We start from the raw sequence: 27,415 nt of genomic DNA on the forward strand, positions 1-27,415 counted from the left end.
TTTAATTGCTTATCTCTGTTACAAAATGTCATGCATAGCAGCTGTTTTATTAGCTTGGCCTGTGCACCCAGTACAGTATAGACCATATGAAATTTATAGTGATCAAAGTAAAACCCATATGACATAAGAGAGTCATGAATCTTAATTACAAAAAAGGAAAAAGAAAAAGGAAAGGTAATTCATGTCCTGGGCTAAATGTTGTATACAAGGTTGCCAGAGGTTGCCAAAGTCAAATATCTTGTAAAGTTCAGGTCAGTTTATTTCCTGGTCATGCTACACCAACACTTTTACCATGATTACTTAGATTTTGTCCATCTAAACTTTGTCTAAGCACCAAGTATTCACCAATGTCCCTCATCAAACTGTCATACTGTAGCTTTACTTACACAGGTAACACCCTGATTGTAATAACATGTAATAACATTTGTCTTGATGCATGCTCAATTATACAGGTAAGAAATACCAAAAGGTTGATTCTGTTCATCTGGACGTAGCGTTTTCAATGGGAGAAACGTTTCGTAACTCATCCAATGACTACTTCAGTCTCACCTGACCTTAACCTTATAAACAGTACATTTTCATAATAACTGAAGCCAACAATGGGCTGTGATGTCAGTTCTTTGATATTTAATATGAAATTGCTATTATCACTGATCAAAGACCACTGATCAATGATCAATACACCTACAGGCCAGTGGACACCCTTTCAATGATGAGGATGTACACATTCTAGACAGGGAGGAACGCTGCTTTGAGGGCGGAGTCGAGGAGGCCATTTACGTGAAAAGGGACAGACTATCTCTGAATCGAGGAGGGGGCCTAAAGGTACATCTTTTGCCATCTAACAGTGCTGTGATTGCAGTCATTCCCCAGCTCTCTGTGAATGGTACTCATGGCCATTAATCAACAGTCATGACAATTTGCATATTAATGATCAAGGAACTGACCTCACAGCCCATTGCTCATTCAGCTGTGCTAGTTTCAGTTATTGTGCAAATGTACTGTTTATAAGATTGGGGAAACCTGCAGTCAGCTGAGACTGAAGAAGTCACTCAGATGAGTGACGAAATGTTTCTCCCACTGAAAACGCTATGTCCAGATTAACAGAATCAGCCCTTTGGGATGGAATAACATTACATCAAAAATCATGGCCCTAACATTATCAGATTTTGTTGTCATAAAGAAAAGCAAGAGAAATGTTAGTGCAATGTTGAGAGGAATTAGCTTCTATGTTTTGTATGTGTACCTGGTGCCAGGTATTGCAATTTTAAAAAGGAATATTAATAGATTAAAGGACAGCTTGTAATAATTCTGATGGCTACTCACAAATAGCTGAGTCCATGACTGGTTTGTGTGTCCGTATTGTCATGTGCCACAATAACAAAAATCACGCTTGTGATTGCAAAATACCACAGGCACTTAGTCTTTAATAAATAGTAAACATTAACTTCTGTTTCATATATACATGTATTGTACAAGAAGACTTGTAGATGCAGTTGCCGCACATTAAATGCACAAACAAAACCTTTTATACAAAAAAAAATAAAGATAACAAACTGGCCTTCAAAGTTTTTCTTTGGATAGAGATACCATAAAAAGCCTTGCATACTTTCCTTTTAAATTTTTGTAGTTTTCCTATAGAAATAAATGCATGAGGGACATCGCTTTTAGCAGCAGTGACAAACAAAGCACCCTTGAATGTAAAAATGTTTTAATAAAAATGTGTATTTTTTCTTTTTCTCTGGTTATTTTTTTGTACTGCTTACCTTAATGACATATTATAATTTACTATTTAAGCACCAAGTATTTGGCAATGTCCCTCATCAAACTGTCATACTGTAGCTTTACTTCCTGAGAGATAAGTAACTGCTCTGGAAATGACAACAGAATCCAACCAGTGTAAACTTTTGCAATTTAGTTTGCAGTTAAGTGAAATAGAAGCTAAATGTCTGCTTTGCGTATTGGCCACTCAATTGAAATGTATTCATATTTGTACTGTGCAAACTGCAGTCCTGGGCTGTAATCTGAAATGGGATGAAACTTTGGATTCTAGGTGGTAGATTTTGTTGCCGTGCGAGTGTCAGTACCACTGTCATTTTTTAAAATCTACATTATCACTGAATTCTTAAGCAAAAGGGTGGTTTAGGGAAATAAAAGCCGAGCTTTGTAAAGTGCTGTAATCCTGGATGTACATTTTTTTTTTAATTCCTTCTGCTTCTCTTTATTGTGTGTGCACAGGCAAGGCGATTTGCAGCAATCGGTACCCTAAAGGGCTTTACTTAAAGCAACTGTGCAAACATTTGACTGATATGACAGCTTTTTTTTTCTTTCTTTTTTTGGTGGAACTACCCATTAGAAAGCATTGCGGCAGATAAGCGGTGTTTTCAGACAAAGTGTTCATCTCTATAAGAGAAATGATAAGGCTTGGTTTATTGTACTGCGTGGCCTCTCTTCATCCTCAAGAGAAAGTTTCGCTTCTCCTCTAGGAGCTCCTGAATGCGTTTGTTCCTGGTTCTTTCTCTAAGGTTGATCCGATGCTTTGGGATCAAGTTGTTCTGAGAGATGTCGCTCTCCGAGTTGATGACCCTGCTGTAAAAAACATCGATCGAGTTGTCTTCACTGTTTTTCTCAGCACTTCGTGGAGGTCTTAGAGTGGAGATGGTGGTGGTGAGGGTTGTTGGGTTTGTATTTGTACCTGTGGTGGGAGGTGAGGCAGTACCTGTGTTTGAAGATGTTGTGTCAACAGGTATATTCGCAGGGATGTACTCCGCCTGATCCAGCCAGGGTGAAGAGCTTAGCTCTGTCATATCATCTCCATTTATGATTGGGAATGCCATGGTGAGGCTGTCCTCTATCACCATGGTGTTACTGACCACGCCCACATTTCTGTAGGACACGGTGATGTCATCACCACTGGGATTGCTACCATTGTCTTCTGAAGAGGGAGGGAGAGTAGTTGTGTAATAACGTGTTTTCTTCTTTGGATAAGTCTTTACCACCTTAAATCTACTCTTATCAACTTTGGCTTTTAAGTTTACGCCACTTTTGCTATAGGACACTGTAATGGCATCACTACTGGGATTGTTATCACTGGGGACTGAAACATCGACGCTTTTAGTCACTGGCACAGTGATGTAAGGCATGGCTTCATTGGGCGTTGTGATATCCTCGACAAAACTGTTTTCAGTTGGTATTACGAGATCATCAAAAGTACTTAGTGTTGTTGTTCCAGCATTTGCACTTTCATCATACCACGATTGAGTTTGATCTGTAGCTTCCATGCTATTACTGACATATGGGGCATTGATTCTTGATTTAGGGAAAAGGGAGATCATTGCTGTACCAGTAATGCTCGAAGAAATAGTAGAAGAAAGATCCTCTATTGGGTGCTGCCCACTTGAATAGGGAGGGAAAGTAGTTATGTAATAATGTGTTTTCTTTTTTGGATAAGTCTTTACCACCTTAAATCTACTCTTGTTAACCTTGGGCTTTGTTAATACGTTTGTGCCGCTTTTAGTGTAAGACACTGTGATGTCACCACCATCGCGACTGTTGCTACTGGTAACTGAAACGTCAACGCTTTTAGTCACTGGGACATCTATGTAAGGCACGGCTTCCCTGGGCATTGTGACATCCTCGACCAAACTATTTTCAGTGGGTATTACGAGATCATCGAAAGTACTGAGTGTTGTTGGTCCAGTATTTGTGCTGTCATGGTACCAACATGGAGTTTCATTTGTAACTTCTACGTTATTAATGTTGTATGGCACATTGATTTTTGACTCAGGGAAAAGGAAGCTTATCGTTGTACAGGTAATGCTGGAAGAAATAGTAGAAAAAAAGTCCTCTGTTGGTGGTTGCTTGGTTGAAGGAGGAGTAGTTGTGTAATGATGTTTTTTCTTTTTTGGAAAAGTCTTTACCACCTTAAATATATTCTGATTAACTTTTGCCTGTGAGTTTAAGCCACTTTTGGGTGCTGGTTTTGGGTTCTTTGGTGGCTTGTGCTTTGTAACTTTTATCTTTGGTTCAGTTTTCTTTTGAGTATTGGAATTTGGTGGAGCATCTTTTTTAGGGGAAGGTTTAATTTTTTCCCCTGGAGTCTTTTTGGGGGGTTTATTTGCTGAAGTTGCCTTTTTGGGAGCAGTGCTTGATGAAGTAGTCTTTTTCACTGGAGTAGTGTTTGGTGGAGTAGTCCTTTTTGGAGACGTGATAGCAGGAATAATCTTTTTGAGGGTAGCGTTTGATGGAGTAGTCTTTTTTGGAGAAGTGGTCAATGGAGTATTCTTTTTAAGAGTAGTTTTTACTGGAGTAGTCTTTTTGGGAACATTCTTTGATGGAGTAGTCTTTTTCGGAGTAGTGCTCGATGGAGTAGTCTTTTTCGGAGTAGTGCTCGATGGAGTAGTCTTTTTCGGAGTAGTGCTCGATGGAGTAGTCTTTTTCGGAGAAGTGTTTCCTGAGGTAACCTTTTTTGGAGTACTGTATGACTTCTTCTTGGGATTGAGCTTTGGTATAGAGGGTTTTCCTGGAATGCTTTTCGGGGTCGTATTCTTTTTTGGATTCTGCTTTGTTGGACTTGTCTTTTTCAAGGTTTTCTTTGGCGGAATAGTCTTCTTAGGCTTGGAGTTCTGTAGAATGTCTGTCTTTTTACTGTTTTCTGCTGGCTGGGTCATTGGCAGAGTGGTTGTTGTTGTGTCCGTTTTCAAACCAAATGTTACTGGTGTATTTGTAGATGTGTGCACCAGATTTTCAGTGCTGTTGTTTATGTCTGGAGGAGGCAAAGGTAGAGGATATGTGGTAACACTGCGAATGGTTGTGGACTCCCTGGTGATTGCTATGGAAGAAGTTGTAGGGTAAACAGGGGCCCTGGTGGTAGCCGGTGAATGAATGGTAATCATTTGTGCGGTACTCAGTGGGGTGGCATGAGGAGCTGTAGGGGTAGATGTAGGAGGATGAGCAGTAGACGGTGAACTAATGGTAGAAACTGATGTGATGACAGCTTTGGAGGGTTGTAAGGTGGTGAAGCCAGAGCTTGGGATGCTTGTGGTTGGAGGAGATGTAACTGTGATGGATGTGGCTCTGGGGGTGGAGCTGGGGACAGGCACTATGTTAAGGACATTGCTGCAGGATTCGCAGCATATGCGCTGGTAGTCCGGTAGAGAGCAGTAGCGTTTCAGCACCTCCATGCGACAGAAGACAGACCGGTCTCCATGACAACGGCCTGTAAACAAAAAAACAGAAAGCTGAACAGAGAGGTAGAAGCTACGATAATATGTGTGTGTGAGATTGCTCTATGCTAAAGAACGTGAACAAAACTATATTGTTACAAATTGGCATTACTCTCAAGTTACGCATACATAAATCCATGCACACGTGAGTGAAAGTACATGTTGGTTTCACGCTGTTAGAAGTACAGTAGTAAAGCCAGACCACTAGCAGAGGATGCAGGAAGGAGAAAAAAGGAGAAAAATCCACACATCAAGAGCATTGATGAGATTCATCCAGAGCAACTGAAATGGGAAAATAAGGGTCGCCAGTCTTGTGTTGCACCTATAAGAGATCAGGATTTTTCATCTAATTCTGCTTCTGCTCACGTGTTTCTTCATTTTTTTCAGACGTGCAACATTTTCAGTTCAATATTAAGTCTACCACTTGACTTGTACCCTTTTTGTACCATGCCAGTCAAAAATAACTACTTTCTTATTGCAGTATATACCAATCTGACAAAAAAAAAATCTAACTAGTGAACATTCCCATTAGGAGAAAGATCACACTTTTTAAAACGATTTTTATTGATACAACTTTGCTTTTGAGAATGACAGGAACTGAAACAATGAGATGTACGCCCCGCCCTCCCCTCTCAATATATAGATATATTTTTTTTCTTAAGAAAAATAATTCAACTGTATCGAAAGTTACAAGTTCACAGTCACTTTGGTAAAACACTTGATTACTTGGAAATCAACCAGTCAATCTGTTTATCGATTGAAGAAGAAAAAGAAAACAACAGAAAACAAACAAAGATGAAATACATAAATGATATTTGCTGCTTAAATAAAATACATAATTTTCATGTTGATGTAAAAACTGGAATGGCACATTAAGTGTCATATGAAACATTTACAAAACATTAATAAAATTTCCCTGATAAATCAAAGTGCATATAGACGCAGTGCACGTAGTCCATCTGAATGTTTCTTCAACGTTAGCCAAACGTTAGCCAGCCCCACGCAGCAGGCCAGTGAAGCCACGAAACAGTTACCCATAGTATAGAATATTATAGAAGAAGATAACAGTCATGAACATTATTAAATACAGTCAACACCAATGTTATATACAGTATCGCACTGCTAGGTCTGGCTTGGTCTCATACAGTCCAACTCCAGCAGAAGGAAACCTTGGATAGCTCGCTACATAGTCACAACAGAAATATGTGTTCACAATACAATGACAAGTCTGAAGTGTTTTTTTCTTTCTTTTTTCTTTTTCTTTTTTCTAGATGCCACATGTGTCAATACCCTAGGCCCTTGGAAACCCTTCCCAGTAGTCGGACATTGGTCCAACATCATCTTGGTAGGTTTGATGGTTGGCGGGTGTGAGTTTGTTACGTTGGTTTGAAGCTGCCTCTATTCCGAGTGAAACTTTGAATGAGTAAAGCCATCTCTTTCACAGATAAATGCCATTACATTCAATCCAAGATAAGGCATTGTTCATGTTTTCAATGTTCACCAAAATAAAATGAGATCATCGGACGCTCTAAAATCAAAGTTTATGAGGTATTTCTGTATCTGATCGCAATGTGTAAAAGCCCAAATGATGAAGCACCCTCTCTCTCTCACACACACACACACACACACACACACGCACACACACACACACACACACACGCACACACGCACACACATACACAATCACACAAACACGCAACGATTAAGGACGCTCATTCATCTAACGCATACATCCTCCCAAACACACATGCACAAAGACGCGCACCCACACACACACCAGTGCACTCACGCACGGATCGATACAAACACACAGGTGATGGACGCAAATGTGCATGACAAAACGTGATCCTGGCCGTAAAGAAAACGAGAAGCAACAGTAAACCACTGATCCATCTGAGAAAATGGAGAGGCAAATAACTGACCAAGTCCTGCATAATATAGGTCTAACCCTTTCCCCCAAAACACTTTACCTTTATTAAATATTCATCTGTATTCATGTAAAATCAATAAAAAAATACACATAACAGTCAAGGATCTAAGCGATCAATAGCAGTCCAAAGATTTTAGGCAAATAAGCTACAGCTTATTCATGGTAAAACATTATTAATATTATTGTTACTCATATAGATTTATATTTATAGTTATATATAAATACAAATATATTTATAGATGTATTTGTTTAAAGTCTGCAAGCACAAATAAGCTGCATTTATTGAACTTTTGTATAACAGTCAAAGAGAGGATGGCTGATGATGAGGTGAAATGGGAAGCAACCTCAATTGGTCAAACTACCCTGTTTTTTTTTTTCTTTCTTCTTTTTTCTTTTCTTTTCTTTTTTTTTTTGAGTCGTCACCTCAGAAGACCCTCCCACAAAAATCAAAAGGTTTACTGACTTCACTTCCTGCCTCTGTGCTGAGTTCCTGTCAATCTGAGAATGGAACGTGGGATGAGACACCACTCTCATCCCCAAATGGAACCAATATGTCAGATGAGCACTTTAGCAAAGATGTCCTCAGATCACATTCACAGTAAAGCTTTCATATTATATATATATGTATATATATATATTTTTTCTATATAGATATTTATACCTTTTCTGTTTATTTTGACACCTGTTTCTCCCCCACATTGACAATGCGCTACAAAAAGAAAAAAGCGCAGCTGCATGATAGCACACAGCTAGCTCGCGCAAATCACGGCCGCCGAATGCAGAGGGGGGGGGGTCCCCTCGCACGTGAACGGCTCTTCGACACATCTCAGGAGATGCCAATGAAAACTTGTTCGCCTTGCCACTACGAAATCCTTTTCACATCAAATTTTTTGTTGATCTTTTGAGTTTTCGACTGGCCAGCGGTTACAACACAATGCTCCACAAAGGAGACAGAGAGAGAGAGAGAGTTAGAGAGAGAGAGAGAGACAGAGCAAGAGAGAACCAACTAGCACACGCAGGAGCCAGAGACCTCCCCCAGTCAGAGCCGTCTCAGACACAGAGAGAGAGAGACAACATCCCCCCCACCCAAAAGAGAAGCGAAAGCTTTTGCCGCTCGCTCACGGGCGTGGCACAGGCACAAGGCTTGGGGCAGGGGGCGGGTCAGGGGGCCAGCCGGGGCCGGCCCTGCAGGGACAGGAGGACAGAAATGGGCAGGGCCCAGCAGAGGACAGACATGCAGCTGCAGCTGCTGCTGTGGAGGCCAGGCTGGGAACTATAGAGGGAGGTTTTACGTGAGGAGATCTTCGGGAAGTTGGGGTTGGGGCGTGACAGCCACTGGATCAAAATGTTGCCGTTCTTGTTGAGGTCTGGTGGGCCCTCTGCAGAGAAACATGGAGAGAGGCATGGAAACATTAAGAACGACTATAAGGGAACATGAGCAATATGTAACAATTTTTCATCCTTATCCTTTTAATTCTTTTAGCACCCATCACACCTAGCTTCTACACTGATGCCAGGGGCTAAATCTAGTTTCGTTTTATCTGTTTATTAAATATATTACGCCTCCAGAATGTGTCTCTGACATTTCAGCTGAAGCTACGACTGGAATCGGTTCAGTTTGAACTGACATATTTACATGCAATGACAGTGACCTTGTGACAATTTATTACATGGTCGCGACACATAATGTGTTGAAATTATATGTGTATTATCATGCCAACAATACCAGCTGAAGGCCAATTTCAAGCTTTACCAAATTACCTGTTGGTGACATGAGCAGAATCTCCATACTCAGATTGCATGGCGCTTGTGTAATGGTTGCTCAAAGCAAGGCAAGAACAGGACTCTCACACTGTGGACTATTGCCCCTGTTATGCTGCCACTTTGTTAGATATTTATCACTTTCTATTTATTTATTTCTTATAATCTTGATTTGGTTAGTCAAGCAGTTTTACTTCATCTTTAGTTACATATTTAGGCAAGTAGCTGGTCAGGAGGAGAATGCTGTCACAGAAATAACTGCATGTAAAACTTAAAAAAAGAAACATGGTGTTGTGGTAACCATAGGCACTATACAAAAGATGGACACAGCCCCTCACTGATTTATGGAATACCCTTAGTGTTACCATCTTGGTTTTTTAAAAACTGAATGTAATCTATTTCCAATTCTGCATGTTCTACATGGAGAGAAACAAAATATATCCATAGCACCACTTCATTATGTACATCTTTTCAACTGCTCATTAATGCAAGTATCAGTTCAATGCATTTATGCATGTACACATGGTCAAAACCAGTGAGCAGTAGTTCTCTGAGAGAAAATGCTTTGTTGATGCCTTTTGACTGCTTTAAAGTGATAGCAAGGTAACAGTAACTCCAATGAACACTTGTTACAACCAAGGTATGCAATGAATACCTCTCAATGCATAACACATTAAATCTAGCAAAAGGGCTACAGCAGCAGAAGACCACACTGGGTGCTTCCACAAGTCACACAGTCTCACCAAAACTGGACAACAGAAGACTGAAAAAACATCAAACATGGCTGGTTTGTTGAGTTTCAATTTTTGTTGAAGGATTCAGATGGTAGGGTCAAATGTTAGTGTAAACAACATGAAAGCATGGATCCATCCGTCTTATATCACTTTTCAGGTGTGGGGACACCACAGCCAGTTTGAGTATTATTACTGACCATGACCATCCCTTTATGACAGCAGTGTACCCATTCTCTGATGGCTGCTTCCAGCAAAATACCGTGCCATATTACAAAGCTAAAATAATCTCAAACTGGTTTCTTGGATATATTAATGAGTACACTATGCTCAATATTCTCCACAGTTACCAGATATCAATCGAATACAGCACCTGTGGGATGTGGCGGAATGAGGAGATCACATCATGGAACTGTGTGATGCTGCCATGTCATTATGGCCCAAAATCCCTGAGAAATGTTTCCATCAACTTGCTGAATCTGTGCCATGAAGAACTAAGACAGCTCTGAAAGCAAAAGGGGCTCAAACCAAGTTCTAGCAAGGTGTACCTAATGAAGTGAGTACCCTGGACATTTTAAACCTTTAAAAAATACTCACAGGGTGGGCTCGCACAACACTTACTGGAACATGGTGTCAGGCGACAAACTCTTATGGTGTCTGGCTTACTGTCGAGACACAGGCCGATGGTGTTGTCCCTGGTGTGACACAAAGCCTGTCTCTGCTGGGTCCCATTACCACATGTCACTGAGCACTAGGGATACAAAAAATAAACACACAATGCAAAAAATCACCACAAACTACTTACAAAATGTGAATAAAGTGCAAGCATCTTGAAGGCTCTAGTGATCGTGGCTCAAGAGTTGGGAGTTCGCCTTGTAATCGGAAGGTTGCCGGTTCGAGCCCCGGCTTGGACAGTCTCGGTTGTTGTGTCCTTGGGCAAGACACCCGTTGCCTACTGGTGGTGGTCAGAGGGCCCGGTGGCGCCAGTGTCCGGCAGCCTCGCCTCTGTCAGTGCGCCCCAGGGTGGCTGTGGCTACAATGTAGCTTGCCATCACCAGTGTGTGAATGTGTGTGTGAATGGGTGGCTGACTGGATATGTAAAGCGCTTTGGGGTCCTTAAGGACTAGTAAAGCGCTATATAAATACAGGCCATTTAGCCCACATACCTGTGACCACGGTCCAACTCTCCACTGGGTGGGGCAGGGAAATCGGTTGCAGGATCTGCGCGACTCTGGTCGGTTGTCGTTGCAGTGTTTGTTGTGGATAGCACGCGTTGTGTTGTCATCCGAAAGCTGGACGCAGCTCACCGATCGGACTTGCATGCCCGTCTTTCCACATGGCTTGCTGCAGTTCTGCCACTCGCCCGTCACCCAGCTGGAGAATATATGACAGCAAAGAGAGGAAAGAGCATCGAGGGACATCAAAACATATCGACCACAAAGGAGAACAAAGGGCGACCTGAATGCAGAAAAAGTTGCTTTAATCCGAATGTGGATTCCTACTGTAAGTCACATTTTCACAGATGTTGTGCTTCTCATGTGAATACATACATGGGAGGAGGGCAGGCCTTCTGGTTGCAGTCCCTCATGTCACCTCTCGGTTTCATGTTGGACTTGTTACAGAACCTTTTATGAACCATCTTGCTGTCGACTTTTCTTCTGCAGCCGTATCGCAGGTACTGCTTTCCTAAAAAAGGGTGGAAAATCGGACATCGTATAAGTCAAAGAAACAACGGTTTCACCGTGAGAATTTTCTTTGTTCTACTGTACCTCCACCACAAGGCCTGGAGCAGTAAGACCATTTCTTTGGGGCCCATTCATAAGCGCTGTCCTCCACTAGCATGTTGTTCTGAATTCCAGAGTCAGAGTCTGTTCTCATCAAGTACTTGTACGACAAATTCACATCCTCATCCCCGTGTAATTTCATCTAAAATCCGACAGATCATCATAAAATTAATGAAGGAATCAAGATAATGCATAATTTCAACCACAAAATGTGATATTATGAGATTCTTATGAAATTTAGGTAACTATAGATTCAATTTTAAAGTCATGTTGTTGCACACCATGATCAGAACTCCATGTCTGAGAGGCCCGGTTGACTGAAGGGTCTCCTTGTCATTGTCATTCTCATATTCCCACTCCACCCCCTTCTCTATGACCGAGTAGGATTCTGGCTTCTCCATGTCCCCGTTTATGAAGAACTGTCCTGATGCCACATTTTTCACCACTGCAGATGGGAGAAAAATTGACAACACTGCAACGAGCAAATCTACATTCCAGTATCTGGCACGGAAGAAAAAACAAGCTCGAATTTAAAATACCTAGAGTGTGCGAGGTGGCTTTCAGCTCTTGGATCAGTAAGTGCCTCGTTCCTCGGGGGATTTCGAGAACTTTAAAGAACCCTGAAATAAAACAGACATCTGGTTTGTGCCAAAAAGTCAATTTTACTGTTTCATACCAAAGAACTGCACCAAAGCCAGTAAAGCTCCCTTTCTAATTTCAATTAAATACCCTTGCGCACTACTGAAAATCCCTTCAGTCGTGATTATTTTCATCCAGGGAAAACATCTGATTCTGAGAATTTCGCTGTTATAACATGGAACTCTCCCAACACCAAGGGTTAGATAATACTGTCATAAATATTAGGTTATGAAGTGATTGTTGACGTAACTTCTTGGCAATGCTCAAATGGAAACATGTGAGCTTGGATTTTTACTGAGGTTTGCGGCAATTTTAAAACCTTGCTCTAGAGGGCGATGTTTAACCAAAAGATAAAATAAAAACAGAGAGTCCAGTCAAATGTTTATACTATGCTTACCAGAATGACAGCTGGCTGCTAGACTGGTAGGACTGAGTCAAGTCTCCTCTATGAAACAAATTAAGGATTATTCAGTGTGTTAGTGGGTTACCTTGTTTCTTGGCGTTACGTGAGATGGTGTCTTTGAAGATTTTGCAGCTGGAGTTGTCACCTCCACACACTCCACAGTTGTCCTCCTGCTCCGAGGAGCCGACCACTCCGTCGCATCCCACTTTCTGTTAATAAAGAAACTTAGAATTTGACACATGCTGATCTCAGCACGCGTGCGGCTGTCTTTCCACGCGCATGCCCCTCACCTTACACTCCGCACCCACGCAGACACTGTGTGGGTCCTTGTATGAGCACCGCGTACCATCCAGGACCACTGTCTCCGTGAAGACTGCGGTTCTGGTCTCCTTGGACTGACAATGCAGGTAGCAGCGTTTGCTAGCTGGAAAGCGGACAAAAATGAACATAGAGAATGAAAACCACTATCCAAGTGATTGTCACAGAGTCACCCCTGTGGTCTGACTAGAAGATTTCATGTTTACAATCGACATGCGATTATTTTTATGCTCTGAATAAGCTCTCTGTGAGTCAGCACGACACTTTGTCTCATTGTGTCTGTCTGAGTGAGTCATACTACAACTGCACGAGCCCCCAGAGATGAAGCCTGGCAGATAGTCCGAGTGCGAACGAACACTCCTACTTCATCACATTTATTACAGATGGCTACAATCCAGAGACCTTGTCTTTTGGAGCGTTGACACTAATAAACAGGTGGGAGACACGCAACAAAACTGCTCAGTTCGATCACGTGGAGAAAACACAATCTTGTCAGGTTGGACTGAGAATGCAGAAACAATGTACAAAATCCCTCCTCAGTGTTGTAAGTCTTTTGCTGCTCTGTGGCAGTTGACACATGCACACACATTACAGTGGAGAAGAAGAACTACAGAGGCTAAACAACAAAATATATAACCTCTATTTTCTGGTTCTTATCTGAGGAATCACCAGTCTAAGCAGACATGCCTAGACCTAGGTCTCCCCAGCTACCTCCTTCACTTCTTCTGGGGGGACACTGAGCCAGCTGAGAGACATAATATGTCCAACATGTGGGGCCTGCTCCCAATTAGATATACCCACAACACCGCACCTAGGAGGCATCCCAGTCAGATGCTTGAACTACTTCAACTGCTTCCTTTGAATGTGGATGAGTAGTGGTGGCTTTACACTGAATCCCTATTTATGCACCAAACTCTTTACCCCATCTCTAAGAGTGAGCCCAGTCGCCCTTCACAGGAAGCTCATTTCCACTGCTTGTATCCACAATTTCCCTCTTTTGTTCACTTCTAGCAGGTCATGGCCATAGATCAGGGGTGGGCAACTCCAGGCCTCGAGTGCCGGTGTCCCTGCAGGTTTTAGATATCACCCTGGGTCAACTCACCTGAATCAAATGATTAGTTCATTACCAGCCCTCTGGAGAACTTCAAGACATGTTGAGGAGGTAATTTAGCAATTTGAATCAGCTGTGTTTGATCAAGGACACATCTAAAACCTGCAGGGACACCGGCCCTCGTGGACTGGGATTGGGGACCCCTGATGTAGACTGATGTAATGGCCCACGCCTCTTAATCCTTGAAATCAGGCGTTTGCCATTTCAGCAGTATAAAATGAAGCCCATAACTATGCAGTCTACCTTTACAAACATTTGAGAAAGAATCAGTTGTTGTAATGAACTCAATGGTATTGAGGATGGTACTGTAATAGGATGCCACCGTTGCAACAATTTAGTTCTTGAAATTTCTTCCCTTAAAGATTTTCCACAATCAACTTTAAGTGGTTCTATTGCAAAGTAGAAATATTCAGGAAAGACAGCAACTCAGCCACAATGTGGCAGACCACAAAAAAATCACAGACTCGGGTCGCCAAGTGCTGAAGCGCCTAGTGTGTAAAAGTCTCCAGCGCTTTGCTGACTCAATAACTTTAGAGCTCCAAATGTCCTCAGGCATTAACATCAGCACAAAAACTGGGACTTTTTGGGAGCTTCCTGTAGCTCAGACCTCAGGTTTTTGTTTATTCACTTAAAATGTATTTTTTAAAGAAAACAAAAACAACAAAAAATAAACATCTGCCATTTAATTGTTTATTTATTATTTAATAATGTTGGTGTAGTAAATGTCCAAAATCTATGCCTTTCTTCACATTTTTAAATGCCATCCGGCGACCAGATTAGAGCCTTTGCCTGGCTGATTCTTATGTTGGACAACTCTGGCATAGATGGACCAATAAATCAGCAGTTTCCCTTTCACATTGAGCTCTTTTTTTAAACCCTTGCAGAAGCAGCAAGATGCGGCCTCGCTAAATCTCTATTTTAGCTTGTGTCAAAAGTGCAAACTTCAAACTAAACATCAGTTTTTAATCCTAACATATCCTAACTTCAGACATACTGTTCAACTATGTACAATAATACATGCAAAAGCAAAAACACTCTGAATTATATATAGTGTTATATTTTAGATAATTTCAAAAGATATTTTGGATTCAGGTATTTTTTTCAGTTTGACATTGCAAGGATTAGAGTTAAGGTTAGCACATATGATGACTTAAACCTCAGAGGGTTAACACGAGAGATAAATATAGGTGAGGTTCTATGCATATAGACTGATAAACTATAGAAGAGAAACTAGAAGTTCACATTCAGAGCAGACACTGTACTTTGTCAGAGTCACAGTACACACACTTCTGGAGATGTCAAGCTATGAATTGAATTCAGTTAAACCTCAGTTTTTTTTCCCTCTCATAGAAGCATGTGTACATTAACACGCATGCAAACACGAGCGCACACATCGAAAAGTAATTTGAGATGGTAAAAGCTTTGCTGAAAAATTTGCCATTTGGAAATAATAAAAATGAAGAAAAACAATTTAGCAAGGCCTTCTTAGCTGACTTTGAGTAGCGTGACCTCTGTTTAGATAAGGAGACAGCTCAGCACTTTTCTCGAGGGCTGCCCTTTAGTTGGACGATAATTTAATATGTATCAGGAAGGCAGTGACATCTCAACTCAGAGGCAAGGGTGGAGCTTCACACTCACACAGTGTAGTGTCAAAGGTTTGGAATATTAATTGGATACATTTAGGTTTGGGTTCTTTGTGAATATGAGAGTTTGTCCACATGTGCCAAATGTATGGATGCAGAAAAAGTTGGAGGAGGAGTTTAAATGACATCAGCAAAAGGGTGGAGAAAAAGAAGACACTGAGTTCATAGAAAAATGGTTTTAAAGTTGTGGCTTTTTACTTTTTTTTGTGGGAGGGCGTAGCCATACTTCAAAGCTGCACCCACTGCCAGATGTCACTGATGATAGAAAAACACAACCTATATATATATATAAACGCTCCACAACCCAACCACATTCAAGACTGTGCTTCCTTCTGTTGTTGGCTTTCATTTATATTTATGACTTCCACAGTCATCACTTAAGGTTTGTCTGGTTCATATCTCCACCCCAATACATTGTTTGCACGTGCATACTCACGGTCTGGGTGTTCATAAGGCAGCCAGTGGTGCTTGTTGGTGTAGATTTCAGAGTGAAGGGCCCAAGCGTGGCACTGCTCTTCTCTTGGATCGCTGTAAATATCCTCACACTCGTTGGTGTTGCACATCTGGAATTGGGAATCCTCCCCCACGCATTTCCGGCCTCCGTTGTGCGGTCTGGGGGAGTGGCAGGTCAGAGAGGACGGGAATATTTTGCTCTAGATTATGTTTTACCTCTGAAACCTTAATCATTCACATTTTTTAATCATTTTTATAAATGGCTCCTCTATCAGGAGTGACACAATACCTAAAAGTGATATTTGTTTTTATACATGCAGTGGTAAAGAGTTTCCTACCTTGGATTATTACAGCTGCGTGTGCGAAACTGTACTCCTCCACCACAGGTGCGCGAACACTGGCCAAACTCGCTCCATGCACCCCAGTTTCCATCTTGCCTCATGAGGTCGGGGGTCAGCCAGATGCAGTGACCTCTATAGCAATGCTGCAACAGTCCAAGCGCATAAGTTACCAATTGGAAATGTTGTACAATAAAACACATTTTCTTTGGCTTCCAGTAGCATTGCACTACACTTTATTATACTAAAGCAGTGTATAAATACCTTCCCTTCCCCACACATGGTTCCATCAATGGGCGGCCCTTTCTTAGTCTTGCAGAAGAATGGATTGTCTGGGTGGCTACACCACAGCTGCTTGCATGGTTCAAATGTGCGATACTGTGGGACACAGAGAGAAACCCATTCTCATAGCTGAAAGCTCCAACTTCCAACACACGCTACTAGGATGAGATTAAACACTGAATAACGGAAGCACAAGTAGAGATGGGAGGAGAGATATCACAACAACAATAGCCACAACAATAGTATTATATCCAACACTAACAACACCAAACCTGTGCTGAGTCACTGCACTGTACATTATGCTCCACTGAGAGATACACAGCCATTCATGCAAACTAAACCAATGGATGTGTGTTTGCGTGAGAGAGACAAGACTCTCATAATGAGACAGCCTAGAGTTAAGAATGTCACCGCGGAGGGCAGAGGGCAGAGGGCAAAAGGTTTCAAAAGCCATAGAGTGAGGTCTCAGTGACCTCTAAAAATGCCCCTGGACACAGATCAAGTCCAAATTCTCCTTCTTGTCTGATATGAGCCACAGATGAGGATATCAACCAACCAAACCGAAGTGAAGTCCAGTGTCTGAGGGGCGGTGCCCTCCTCCCTCCAAAGGCTTTTCTACCCACCATGACCCCAGTGGACCTTTACAGGTCTTAGTGTGAGTCACAGTCAGTGGGTAGACTGCGGTAGGTAATCAGCAGTAAGATCAGACTGGAGGATCCTAAAAGCTGAGGAGAAAACATGGAAAAACAGCCTCTGTTCTGGCTAGGCCCTTTCCCCTTGGATGGGAAAGGCATCTTTCCAACCTTTTCCGCTCGTTTAAGTCGCGAGAGTGCCAATATAATGAGGCTCTTCCTGCCAGGGCTGCAGTGATTTAACACAGATTTTGCAGAAGAGGACTTGGGATATGGTACTGTTCAACTGCTGGATTGCACCACAGCCAACCAATGAACCAGTAGCTTCACAGTTGTTTTGAAAGATTTTAGCGCCACTTTGAAGCATTTTAGAATCCTGCAGACTAACATCCAACGTTAACATCCAAACTATGACAATGGGTAGGACAGATAAACAAAGTACAGTAAAAAGAAAAAAAAATTGAAAATAAGGAGCAACATTACAAACAGTTACAACTTCAAATAGAAAAAGAAAGTCTGAGAAAATAAAAGACGAGGCCACATGTCTTCCAGGAGATGGGGTAACCTTACCTGCGTTCCTGCCTGCCCCGCCTTTTGTAGCTGAGGGGAATGAGTTTGACAAGAGAATAGAGGGTAATCTAGCAAGGTGTGCAAAGCCCCTGAACAAGCTGTCAGTCAATTAAGCAACAGCCTCCCAACAGCGTGCCACAGTGGCTTCACAGTCATAGAGCGGGTGAGGGTGACTGGAGTAAAAAGGCCTGGCAAGATGCTGCAGCTGGGTGAAGCTTTTCGTGTTTACAAAGAGCTGCTTGTGAGAGTTTCATGTAAAGGCACTGTGGTATCAAGGCATATGTAGTGTTATTATAAACAAATGAATAGTTGATTGCTATTTAACATTAACAACAGAAAAGAAGTATCTATCAAAACCAATTACCTGCTTTTAAGTAAGATGTCAATCCCACCAGAGGCCGGGAGAGGAAACAGAGGACATCAGAAGAACGTGAATAGCTGTGTATGAGTGACTCTCATTTCATTACAGTGTGGCCCTTGGTTAGTAAGGAAAACCTTCAGAGCTTAAGGGGTCACATAAAAAGTACATATGCCACAGTGAAATTCAGCAAACTGAACTGAATTAACTGATACAAGCAATTCAAAGCGGGCGAGAGGATAAAGCAATGCAAAGTTTGCAGAGGATGCCATTGTTGTGTTAGCGGAGTTTTCAGGTGTCAGTAAGCTAGCGACTGTATGCTAGTAAAGAGACTGTTTAGGACTACGCTGGTCTCTTACCGCGGTGCACGTCGTGTAGCCCACGCCAAAGTCAAAGCGGCACTGCTCGTTCATGGAGTAATGCAAACCAGGAAGTTGAGGCAGCGATGGCCAGTTGTGGTCAAAAGGGTCATCACGAAGACAGTCATAGGAACTGAAAGAAGAGTTTAAAAACGTGTTCATCTTTATTTTCTTTTTTCTTTTCTATGTACACTCTCGTCTGGCATTCTTTAGCCGTAAAACGAAGACTGGGACTAATATCATATTCTAGTATTAATAAATTAACAATTAAATGGTGTTATCACAATTTGGCAGACTTTAGTTTTCTCCCATTCTAATGACTTGAGCATGTACATCTGCTCACTGGATCACTTTCGCTCCACCAACCGGTTGCAGCAGATAGCACCCCTCCCTGAGCCTGGTTCTGCTGGAGGTTTCTTCCTGTTAAAAAGGAGTTTTTCCTTCCCACTGTTGCCAAGCGCTTGCTCAAAGGGGGCCATTTGATTGTTTTGTCAATCAAAACAATCAAATGACGCTACAGCCATGGGGGTTTTCTCTCCACGATTGTAGTTTCTTTACAATATAAAGCACCTTGAGGTGACTGTTGTAGTGATTTGTTGCTATATAAATAAAATTGAATCGATAAAGTGGGATAAAACAGCAACTCTTCAATTTCAGTTTAATTTTGGGGAAGTAGAAAAATCTGGTGAGCAAAGACTGGTGTTGGCATGGCCCAACAATGTCTGTGGGTTAAAATGTGCTGTTGGGTGGCACGATGGCATGCGCCACATCGTATTCAAGCGATGTCTGAGGTGCTCTGTGCGTGACAGCTTCTTCCAATCCTCACCCGATGTGCTGCCTTCTCACTTGAACACTGGATTTTTCTACTAAAAGCTACTGTTTGATTTCTGAGGTGTGGCCAGAGTTCCAGCTCTCATCATCAGCAATGATCCCAAACATTAGAAGTGGATCAGTTTCACGCAGATGTTTCCTCTCTGTGTAATTTGAGGTCTACGATGAAAATCACAGAGCGCACATGCAAGTAATCAAAAAGGGACACTGAGGGAGTGAACTGGAAGAAGCAGCCACAGTGGAATCAGTGAAGCTTTGCCCGAGAGAGAGGCATATAAAGGGAGATCAGTAATGAAACATTAGCAGAAACAAACACTTTAATTGGTTCAGTGTGATTTTAGCACGACTTGTAGATTTCCATGCTGTCAAAGCACCTAAAAAGTGATGCAAAGAAGTAATCAAGTGCCTTTAGAAGGTTAGGATATCGCTAGTCTTTATATGCGTGAACATCATGGACGACATAATTTTATAGGATATTTGTACTTTGTAAAGTACAGAGTGTATCAAAAAGAATCATCTCATTCCAAAAGGCTATATCATTTAAAGCAGGGGTGGAGGAACTTCAGGCTTCAAGGGACGTGTCCTACAGGTTTCAGATGTGTCCTTGATCCAACACAGCTGATTTAAATGGCTTGAAGTTCTCCAGAGGCCTGGTAATGAACCAATCATTTGATTCAGGTGTGTTGACCCAGGGTAGTATCTAAAACCCACAGGACACTGGCCCTAGAGGCCTGGAGTTCCCCATCCTGACTTAAAGAAATGGAATTTTAAAACACATGAATGAATGCAAAGTTTTACATATAAAAAACTTACAATGTTTACAAGTGTTCAATATGCCCCCCTCCACACCCATAAGACAGTCAAACCTGTCCCATACATTTGTGAGCATGCAGCCGCTGATGTTGTTAGGCTACCTATCAGCAGGAAAGGAGGAAACTCACAAATCTGCTTTTTCTAGCAGTACATGTTTCCATTGTTAACACTGAACGTTTGCAGAGTTAGAGCGCTTTGAAATCGGCTGATTCGGTTTGATACGCCCTGTATATTTTTTATTCAAACCTAATCTTAAAGACAGCACAGACTGGCAATATCCATGCATCAGCTGGATCCAAATCATACCGATGCCAGCACTGACCTTTAAAAGCCCATAAATCAAATACTTCTGTACGTGGGGTTGCATGTGTATGTGTCTGTGTCTCACTGAAGGTATCGTCCCAGCTCCTGCATGCTACATTTGGACCACTGAAAGCGGTGGAAAGCAGCCTGCACCAGAGGAGCCATGATGCTGCCCAAGTGCACCTCGTCTCCGCAGCGGTTTCCCTGGCCATCATGCTCCATCCCCAGCCTACACAAGAGCGAGAGAAAGAAAAAAAATGAGACATCAAGAGAGAAGTAAAGGGAAAAAAGATGAACCAGTGGCGACAGATTGGGAACGTGTGGGAGTTAAAGAACATGAAACAAAGGCGGGAGGCAGTGTTAATTCACACAACAGATATTTACTGAAGTGGACCAGCGATCTAAAGCTGTAATGCATCAATCCAGTTCTTCAAGTGACTGCTTTGTTTTCTTTTGTTGTGCCAAGTTAGCAGGCTCGAACCATCATCACGGCAACGCACTTACACATGCCCGGTCTCGTGTGCCACCACAAAGGCGGAGGAGAAACCGTCCTCGTGGTTCAGGGTGCAGCTCCTAACCGGGTGGCACATGCCTGTCACCGGAGCATAACCTTAGCGACAAGGAAGAGAGAGAAAAACTTGAAAGATTTATAGACACACTAAAAGATTTATAGACACTCAAACAACGATAGAGACAAAGCGTTACAATTTTGGACAGTCAAAAGACAATCTGTGACACTGCTCAGTCAGTCAAAAGTAGTGTTTAACCTCACACTAATCTATTACATTACATGAATTTTCACAGGAATTTTACTTATCAAGCTCATAATCACACTGGAACATTTCTGGTCAGTCACCAAAGTCATACTGAAATACACTGATTGGTGAGATGAAACCAAAGACACACTTACCTCTCACCCCAATGTCTGACTGCTATATAAAGATATATATGATGCATGATCCACACACCCAGAAAGAAAACTGTGTCACCCACATAAGAACAAATGTGTTTGGATTTGTGTATCTGATCCTAACCCTAAACCGTCCCCTCCCACCTCTGCGTATGCTAATCTCTTGCTCCCTGTGAGCTTTTCTGTCCTGAAATGCCTTTAATTGTGACTCTGTGGCTGGCCCTTCTCTGTTTATTGATTTTCTGCTGCTTAAGGATGAGCCCAAGGGCAGCTGAAGGGCTTCTGGATAGCTAGGCCACTGCCTTTAGAGGCCTCTCCCCTGGGCCTGACTGTTAGCCTGTACTCTGCTGCACAGAAAAACCACCAACCACCAAAGCCACAGCAGCACTACGCAGCTATATGAGAGAAAGGCAGAAAGAGGAGAGATTTCTCTGAATGATGGATTTTATTTTGTCAGGGGAGCAAATGCATTTGATTTGGATACATGTACCATTATGCTAAACACATTATGAAAGCTGATTGTGTACATGTCTTTAAGTACCCTGCATTCCCGTGGGGCCAAATTCCTGCCGTGTGAGGAAGATGGCGTGGTCGTGATACTCGGCATCCCCTGTGTCTTGCTTCTGTTGCAGAAAGGCCCAGCGACACACGTTCTCCAGACTCTGGGATGGGTTTCCAAGTTCAATCAGGCTCATGGACTGGAAAGACATTCACACGCAAAGGTAAAATAAGAAGAGGGATCAAAAAAATCATACAAGAAACATCGTTTCTTGTTCTAGTTCTGAAACATTATCCTCCTCAGCCCTGTAGAGGGCAGTGTCACAATGTTATATATTGTCAGCATATCTTGTAAATTGCTGATTTGTACAACAAAAATACACACACACACACACACATACACTCAGGGGGAAGGACAGTACTTACAAAATAATAAATGAACTCTGAATTGATAATTTCAGTCATGAACATGAACTAGAACAAAAGCAGCCTGTTAACGAGCTATGCACTAGTAGTCAAAAACATGCCCAATTACAAAATATTTACTTACAGTTACTTGCATAATGCCAACACCCACACAAACATCCAGATGCTTGCAGTTGCTTCCACTCACCTTCACCTCACACGCTCTTTCTCATTAGGATCTCTGCTTATCTACACCCCGCCCCCTTCGAAGCTTTCCATGTCTGCCTTTGCCTCTTTTCTACATTCGCTCTCTGTTTTCACGCATGCACAATGCACAGCTGAGAGAGCGCGCGCGGTGTGAGTGAGTTGCACTGAAGACATATGGCCTGCCTCTGTACACATGATGAAGTGTGAAGCCTGCACGCCGCGTAAACGCCCCGTTAGACAACGCACGGTACACCTATGTGGTTCCTCATGTTCATCAGTTGCTCGTGAGTGTGTTTTGGGGGTATTTTTAATGATCTTTCAAAATGTGTTTGCAATGATGTGTCGTGTGTAAATGTTGTGTTGGAGTGTGTGAAGTGTGGGAGTGTGAGTGCGCCCGCATTCAGGGTCACACAGCCAATCTGCAGGCTGTCTGGGTGCAGCTCTGTTGCCACGGTAATTGGGAATGATGGACAGCCGGAGCTTTGGCTGAAGCTGCATAGGGGCTGGCCCAGAATGACCAATGTAGTGCGGTGTGTGTGTGTGTGTGTGTGTTTGCACGCGTGTGTGGCGCTCGTGCGTGTGCGAGTGTGTGTTTCCAGAGTTCTACTGGGACTGTGGACATGTAGAGAGAAGAGAGGAAAAGATAAGGCTACAGCAGAGTAAGTATATCACAGAGCACCTATCCAGCAATAAAATCACTTGTATCATCTGTTGTGGTAATCCCTGCCCTACTCCATTTCTGCCATGTCTTGCTTTATCGCTCTTTTTCCTCTCTTCCACTTTTTCTCTCTTCCTCTTTTCAGCACAGATGTGCAGATAGTGTTACAGTCAGGAAGAAAAGGATGCCCCCACCCCACCCCGCCACCCATTGTCCGGTCTCTCTCTCTTTATGAATGAGGGAGGGCTATCATTGATTGTTTATCTTTGCCTGGACTTCCCATGATTCTGTGCTGCAACCCACTGGGAAGAAGGCTGATTGCATAACGGGAAGAGCTTCTGTATGTGCTTTGGTGCTGAACTGTGAAGGCGTGCAACTTGAAAACACTCCCTTGGGATGCTGAATGCTTTTAGTTCCTCTTTTGCTCAGTCCACTGGAATAACAGGCTCTGGGCATCAGCGTGTGCTGATGAGTATGTGGGTGTGTCTGTGTGTTTGTTTATGACACTGTATGTATGACTTTGCCATGCTTTCTATAGGTACTTAAAGCGACTGTAGCAAAATAGAGAGATGAGGCGTTCAATTTCCAGGAACTGCATCCCAGTTGGTTTTTCAGCAGAACTCGTGTAGTTTCAGGTCTTACCTTGCCGTAGCCCAGCATGATAATCCGGACCAGAACCACATTGATTTTTGCTCCTAAAGAACTGTCATGGTAGATGTCATTCACCTGGAATCATACACCGAAACACAAGGGAAAAAAACAGCGTCAGTAGAAGAAATTAACCCTTTATGGAACACTTTAATATAACCTAAACAAACTCTGAGGTGTAACAAAGAACTTGGTTGATTGTAAAATAATTTGTCTGCGGTTGAAAATTTTAACAATTTTTCAAAGTTTCAAACAGGTTAACATTTTCATCAAAACGCTTATTTGCTGTCTTGGTAAGAATTGTCAGGGTGTCACTGAACAGTCACAACAGTTTTAAAGGTGTTGATGCTTTGGGATACACTCACTCGGTTCAGTGAATGCATCCCTACGGCTGTGCTGGATTCCCAACTGTGAGCTTATATTTGTATGAGTTTGGTACTAACACAGAAGGTCAAGTGGGATGTCCACCAATTAGAAGGTCGGTAGTTCAATTCTTTAATGTGCATGTCGAGTTATCCTGGGGCAACAGTATCCAAAGTATCCTTGGACACAGTACCCCAAGTGTCCCCTAGGACATCCATCAGATTGTCACAATGTGAATGGGTGAATGAGGCTTGTAATAAGAAAAATGCTTTGAATTACTGCATTTGCAAAATATAAAACATCTTCATTCAGTGAGCTTCTCCTCACAGGTGATTCCCCTCTTTTCAAAACAGTAATGCATATTTATGTACACATGACCTGAAGCCCAATACTTGTCTTTATAAAACAAAGCTATATGTGAAAACACAAATCAGACATTAAACAGTAGATAACTTCCTAACTCCTTTGTGCAACATCCATACTGTATGTTGCACATCTGAGAATAGCACAGGTGGTGAAATAACAGCAAATGAGATGGCATCATGTGCCCTGCCTTGTGCTCGCTCTATACGGCTTCCTCTCCTATCCCAGGGTATTTCCAGTAATGCGAATGTAGACTAAATGTGGACTGCGAGCTTCTACTGTGTGTTACATGTGAAAAAAAGAACAACTTCAGAGAATTTTCCAACCTGATTCTTCCACCGTTTTCTGGAGGCTGTGTGTAAAAACAGCTATGCATACCTGCAATCCACAATTGGTCCATTCAGAACATGCATGCTTTAATCGAGGATTGCACTAGTCTAACTAATAAAGGAAGTAAGAGTGAGCAATAATCGTATTTCAGATAAAAATTATTTCCTGTTACACTTTCAATACACTTCAGGCTGCTTGCGAACGGCTAAGATGCGCAGCTGCACTGGCCACCTGGCTGTCGGTTGGCTCCCCAAAGGCAGAAAACTTTATTCTATAGCGACATCTCGAAATATGGCATCTTCACAGGAAGCGTCCCTCAAGGTGCTCTCTCCCAGCTACAGCCATGTTCACTGGAACTCATGTGAAGCTGTTTTGGATGCTATTATTAGTAATGATCTGTCCCACTGTTGCTTTTTTACCTTTCATCTGTAAAAGGCTGATGGGGTATTGTTGATACATTGCCGGGCAGACGGGCAGCACTTACACCTACGTTTGTGAACGTGATAACTCGAGAACGGGATGACGTAGGGAGCTTTAAATCGATATTATAGATGCATCTACTAAAAATCTCGGACAAGTTCCAATCTCAGTGACCTTGACTTGAAGGTAAAGTTGTGCATGGGATAACTTGGGCACGTGGCAATGTAGGATTCTGAAATTAGTCTGTCTACTAGGAGGTAGGTAGCACTTTTTACACTGCAGTGTTTATGTCAAACCAAGAAACTGATAAAAGTTAAGTTTTCTTTTGGTCCATTTTACCATAAGGCAGACTGTTGTACTATTATGCTGCCTACAGATTGAGGTTTAGCACTATTTTGCTGAAATAAGCAAGATGCTGAAATCTACACTTTACACTCTACACTTTAATCACATCTTGACTGTTTTACTTTAAAGTCCGCTGTGGTGGTATACAGAAGCAAAATTACATATAAATGCCATGTTTCACACAGCAGTGAAGCCCTCATCATCCTTAATTTGCAAGACTCTCCCTCTCTGGGATGGGAAGACTCTCTGCCTCTCTATCTCTCTTTTAACCCATCAAGTTGCTAAATAGTTGTGAGATGTTCCACCAGGTACTTTGCTGCCCATGCCCCAATTTCTCTAAACATGCTGCAGACATCAGTTCTGCGTTATTTACATTTTACTTACATTTGGAAAGTGGTTTGTGCCTCCAAAGAGCATATAGTGGCTTGCAAAAGTATTCGGCCCCCCTGAACTTTTCCACATTTTGTCACATTACAGCCACAAACATGAATAATTTTATTGGAATTCCACGTGAAAGACCAATACAAAGTGGTGTACACGTGAGAAGTGGAACGAAAAACATCCATGATTCCAATTGCAGCAAAAGGTGGTTCTACAAAGTATTGACTCAGGGGGCTGAATAATTACGCACACCCCACTTTGCAGTTATTTATTTGTAAAAAAATGTTTGAAATCATGTATGGTTTTTGTTCCGCTTCTCACGAATTCCAATAAAATGATTCATGTTTGTGGCTGTAATGTGACAAAATGTGGAAAAGTTCAAGGGGACCGAATACTTTTGCAAGCCACTGTATTTTTACCTTCTGCTTTATAACAGGGTTTTGATCTAGATGACCTGTAGATATTTTGGAAAAGTAGAAGTAAGTGAAAGAGAATTAACGCCTAAAATCTGTTGTTTTTAACCACTACACATGCTTATGTTCTTATGCAGTCTTAATTAATTTATGAAGTCTCCTATGACCTACAAGTCATAAGCTACAAGTGACAATTATGTGACAGCACAGTGTTATAGTGGTCCTCAATGATGGCACACAACAAGAGGGTTTTTAGTTTAAACCTACTCTGGGGTTTGTACAGTCTCCCTCTTTCTCTGTGGTTTCTTTCCAGACTCTCCAGCTTTCACCCACAAAGACATGCATGTTAGGCTATGGTGTGAATGTGACCATGAATGGGTCTATGTCTTTTTATGTTGGGCCTACAATAGACCTACGACTCTGGGTGTATCCCGCCTCTTGCCCTGTGACAGATGGGATAGGCTCCAGCTCGCACTCGGATGGATGGGTAATTATAGATTACAAAGCTGATATAAAAAGTGCTTCATTAGAAAGTTGTAAAAAGGATATATTTATTAACTAAAGAGTGAAACAAACAAAATAAATAAATAACTAATAAAGATATGACTTTTTATAACAGGAGCTCAACAAAAAGATAGAGGAGAGTGAGTCGAAATTTAGAAGGGATGGGTAAAGCATGTAGAGGCTGGTTAGGGAACTCAGTATCCCATGACCATGGATGGACGACAGATGAGAAAGATGCAAAGGATGGGAAGAGCCATAATACAAGAAAACAAGGTAATCTGTGGCAAAGTAGATGCAGAAAGCTCTCTTCTGTCTCTCTCTCTCACACACACACATGCACAAAGCCACCGAGAGAGAGGTAAATTGGCACTGGAGTTGAGACCTGCTGTCCTCAGTGGCTGTGCGTGGTGCCTAATGAGGCAAAGGGATGTAAAAACAGACAGCCATAATGAGATGGCTGATGGACATGCTGTGGAGAAGGAGAAA

The 27,415-nt window shown here is 42.1% G+C and overlaps 1 protein-coding gene across 1 annotated transcript in view; it reads right to left on the reverse strand.

The window, feature by feature from the left end:
* Positions 1-1,039: 1,039 nt before the first annotated feature.
* LOC102302711 (A disintegrin and metalloproteinase with thrombospondin motifs 2) overlaps positions 1,040-27,415 on the reverse strand; it is a 140,371-nt gene continuing 113,995 nt past the window's right edge. The window contains exons 5-23 of the mRNA XM_014333279.2: positions 23,805-23,888; positions 21,936-22,092; positions 20,989-21,094; positions 20,570-20,713; positions 18,538-18,670; positions 17,821-17,850; positions 16,601-16,714; positions 16,337-16,482; positions 15,982-16,157; positions 12,764-12,897; positions 12,559-12,682; positions 11,971-12,051; positions 11,713-11,876; positions 11,417-11,573; positions 11,198-11,333; positions 10,814-11,021; positions 10,269-10,398; positions 8,448-8,534; positions 1,040-5,218 (exon numbers count right to left, since the gene is read on the reverse strand). Coding sequence (XP_014188765.1) covers positions 2,430-5,218; positions 8,448-8,534; positions 10,269-10,398; positions 10,814-11,021; positions 11,198-11,333; positions 11,417-11,573; positions 11,713-11,876; positions 11,971-12,051; positions 12,559-12,682; positions 12,764-12,897; positions 15,982-16,157; positions 16,337-16,482; positions 16,601-16,714; positions 17,821-17,850; positions 18,538-18,670; positions 20,570-20,713; positions 20,989-21,094; positions 21,936-22,092; positions 23,805-23,888 — 5,100 coding nt within the window. The 3' untranslated portion in view covers positions 1,040-2,429. The remainder of the gene's footprint in view (positions 5,219-8,447; positions 8,535-10,268; positions 10,399-10,813; positions 11,022-11,197; positions 11,334-11,416; positions 11,574-11,712; positions 11,877-11,970; positions 12,052-12,558; positions 12,683-12,763; positions 12,898-15,981; positions 16,158-16,336; positions 16,483-16,600; positions 16,715-17,820; positions 17,851-18,537; positions 18,671-20,569; positions 20,714-20,988; positions 21,095-21,935; positions 22,093-23,804; positions 23,889-27,415) is intronic.

The sequence above is a fragment of the Haplochromis burtoni genome, unplaced genomic scaffold, assembly GCF_018398535.1.
Source record: "Haplochromis burtoni strain Fernald_Lab_line unplaced genomic scaffold, NCSU_Asbu1 Contig_10, whole genome shotgun sequence".
NCBI classification, from domain to species: Eukaryota; Metazoa; Chordata; class Actinopteri; order Cichliformes; family Cichlidae; genus Haplochromis; species Haplochromis burtoni.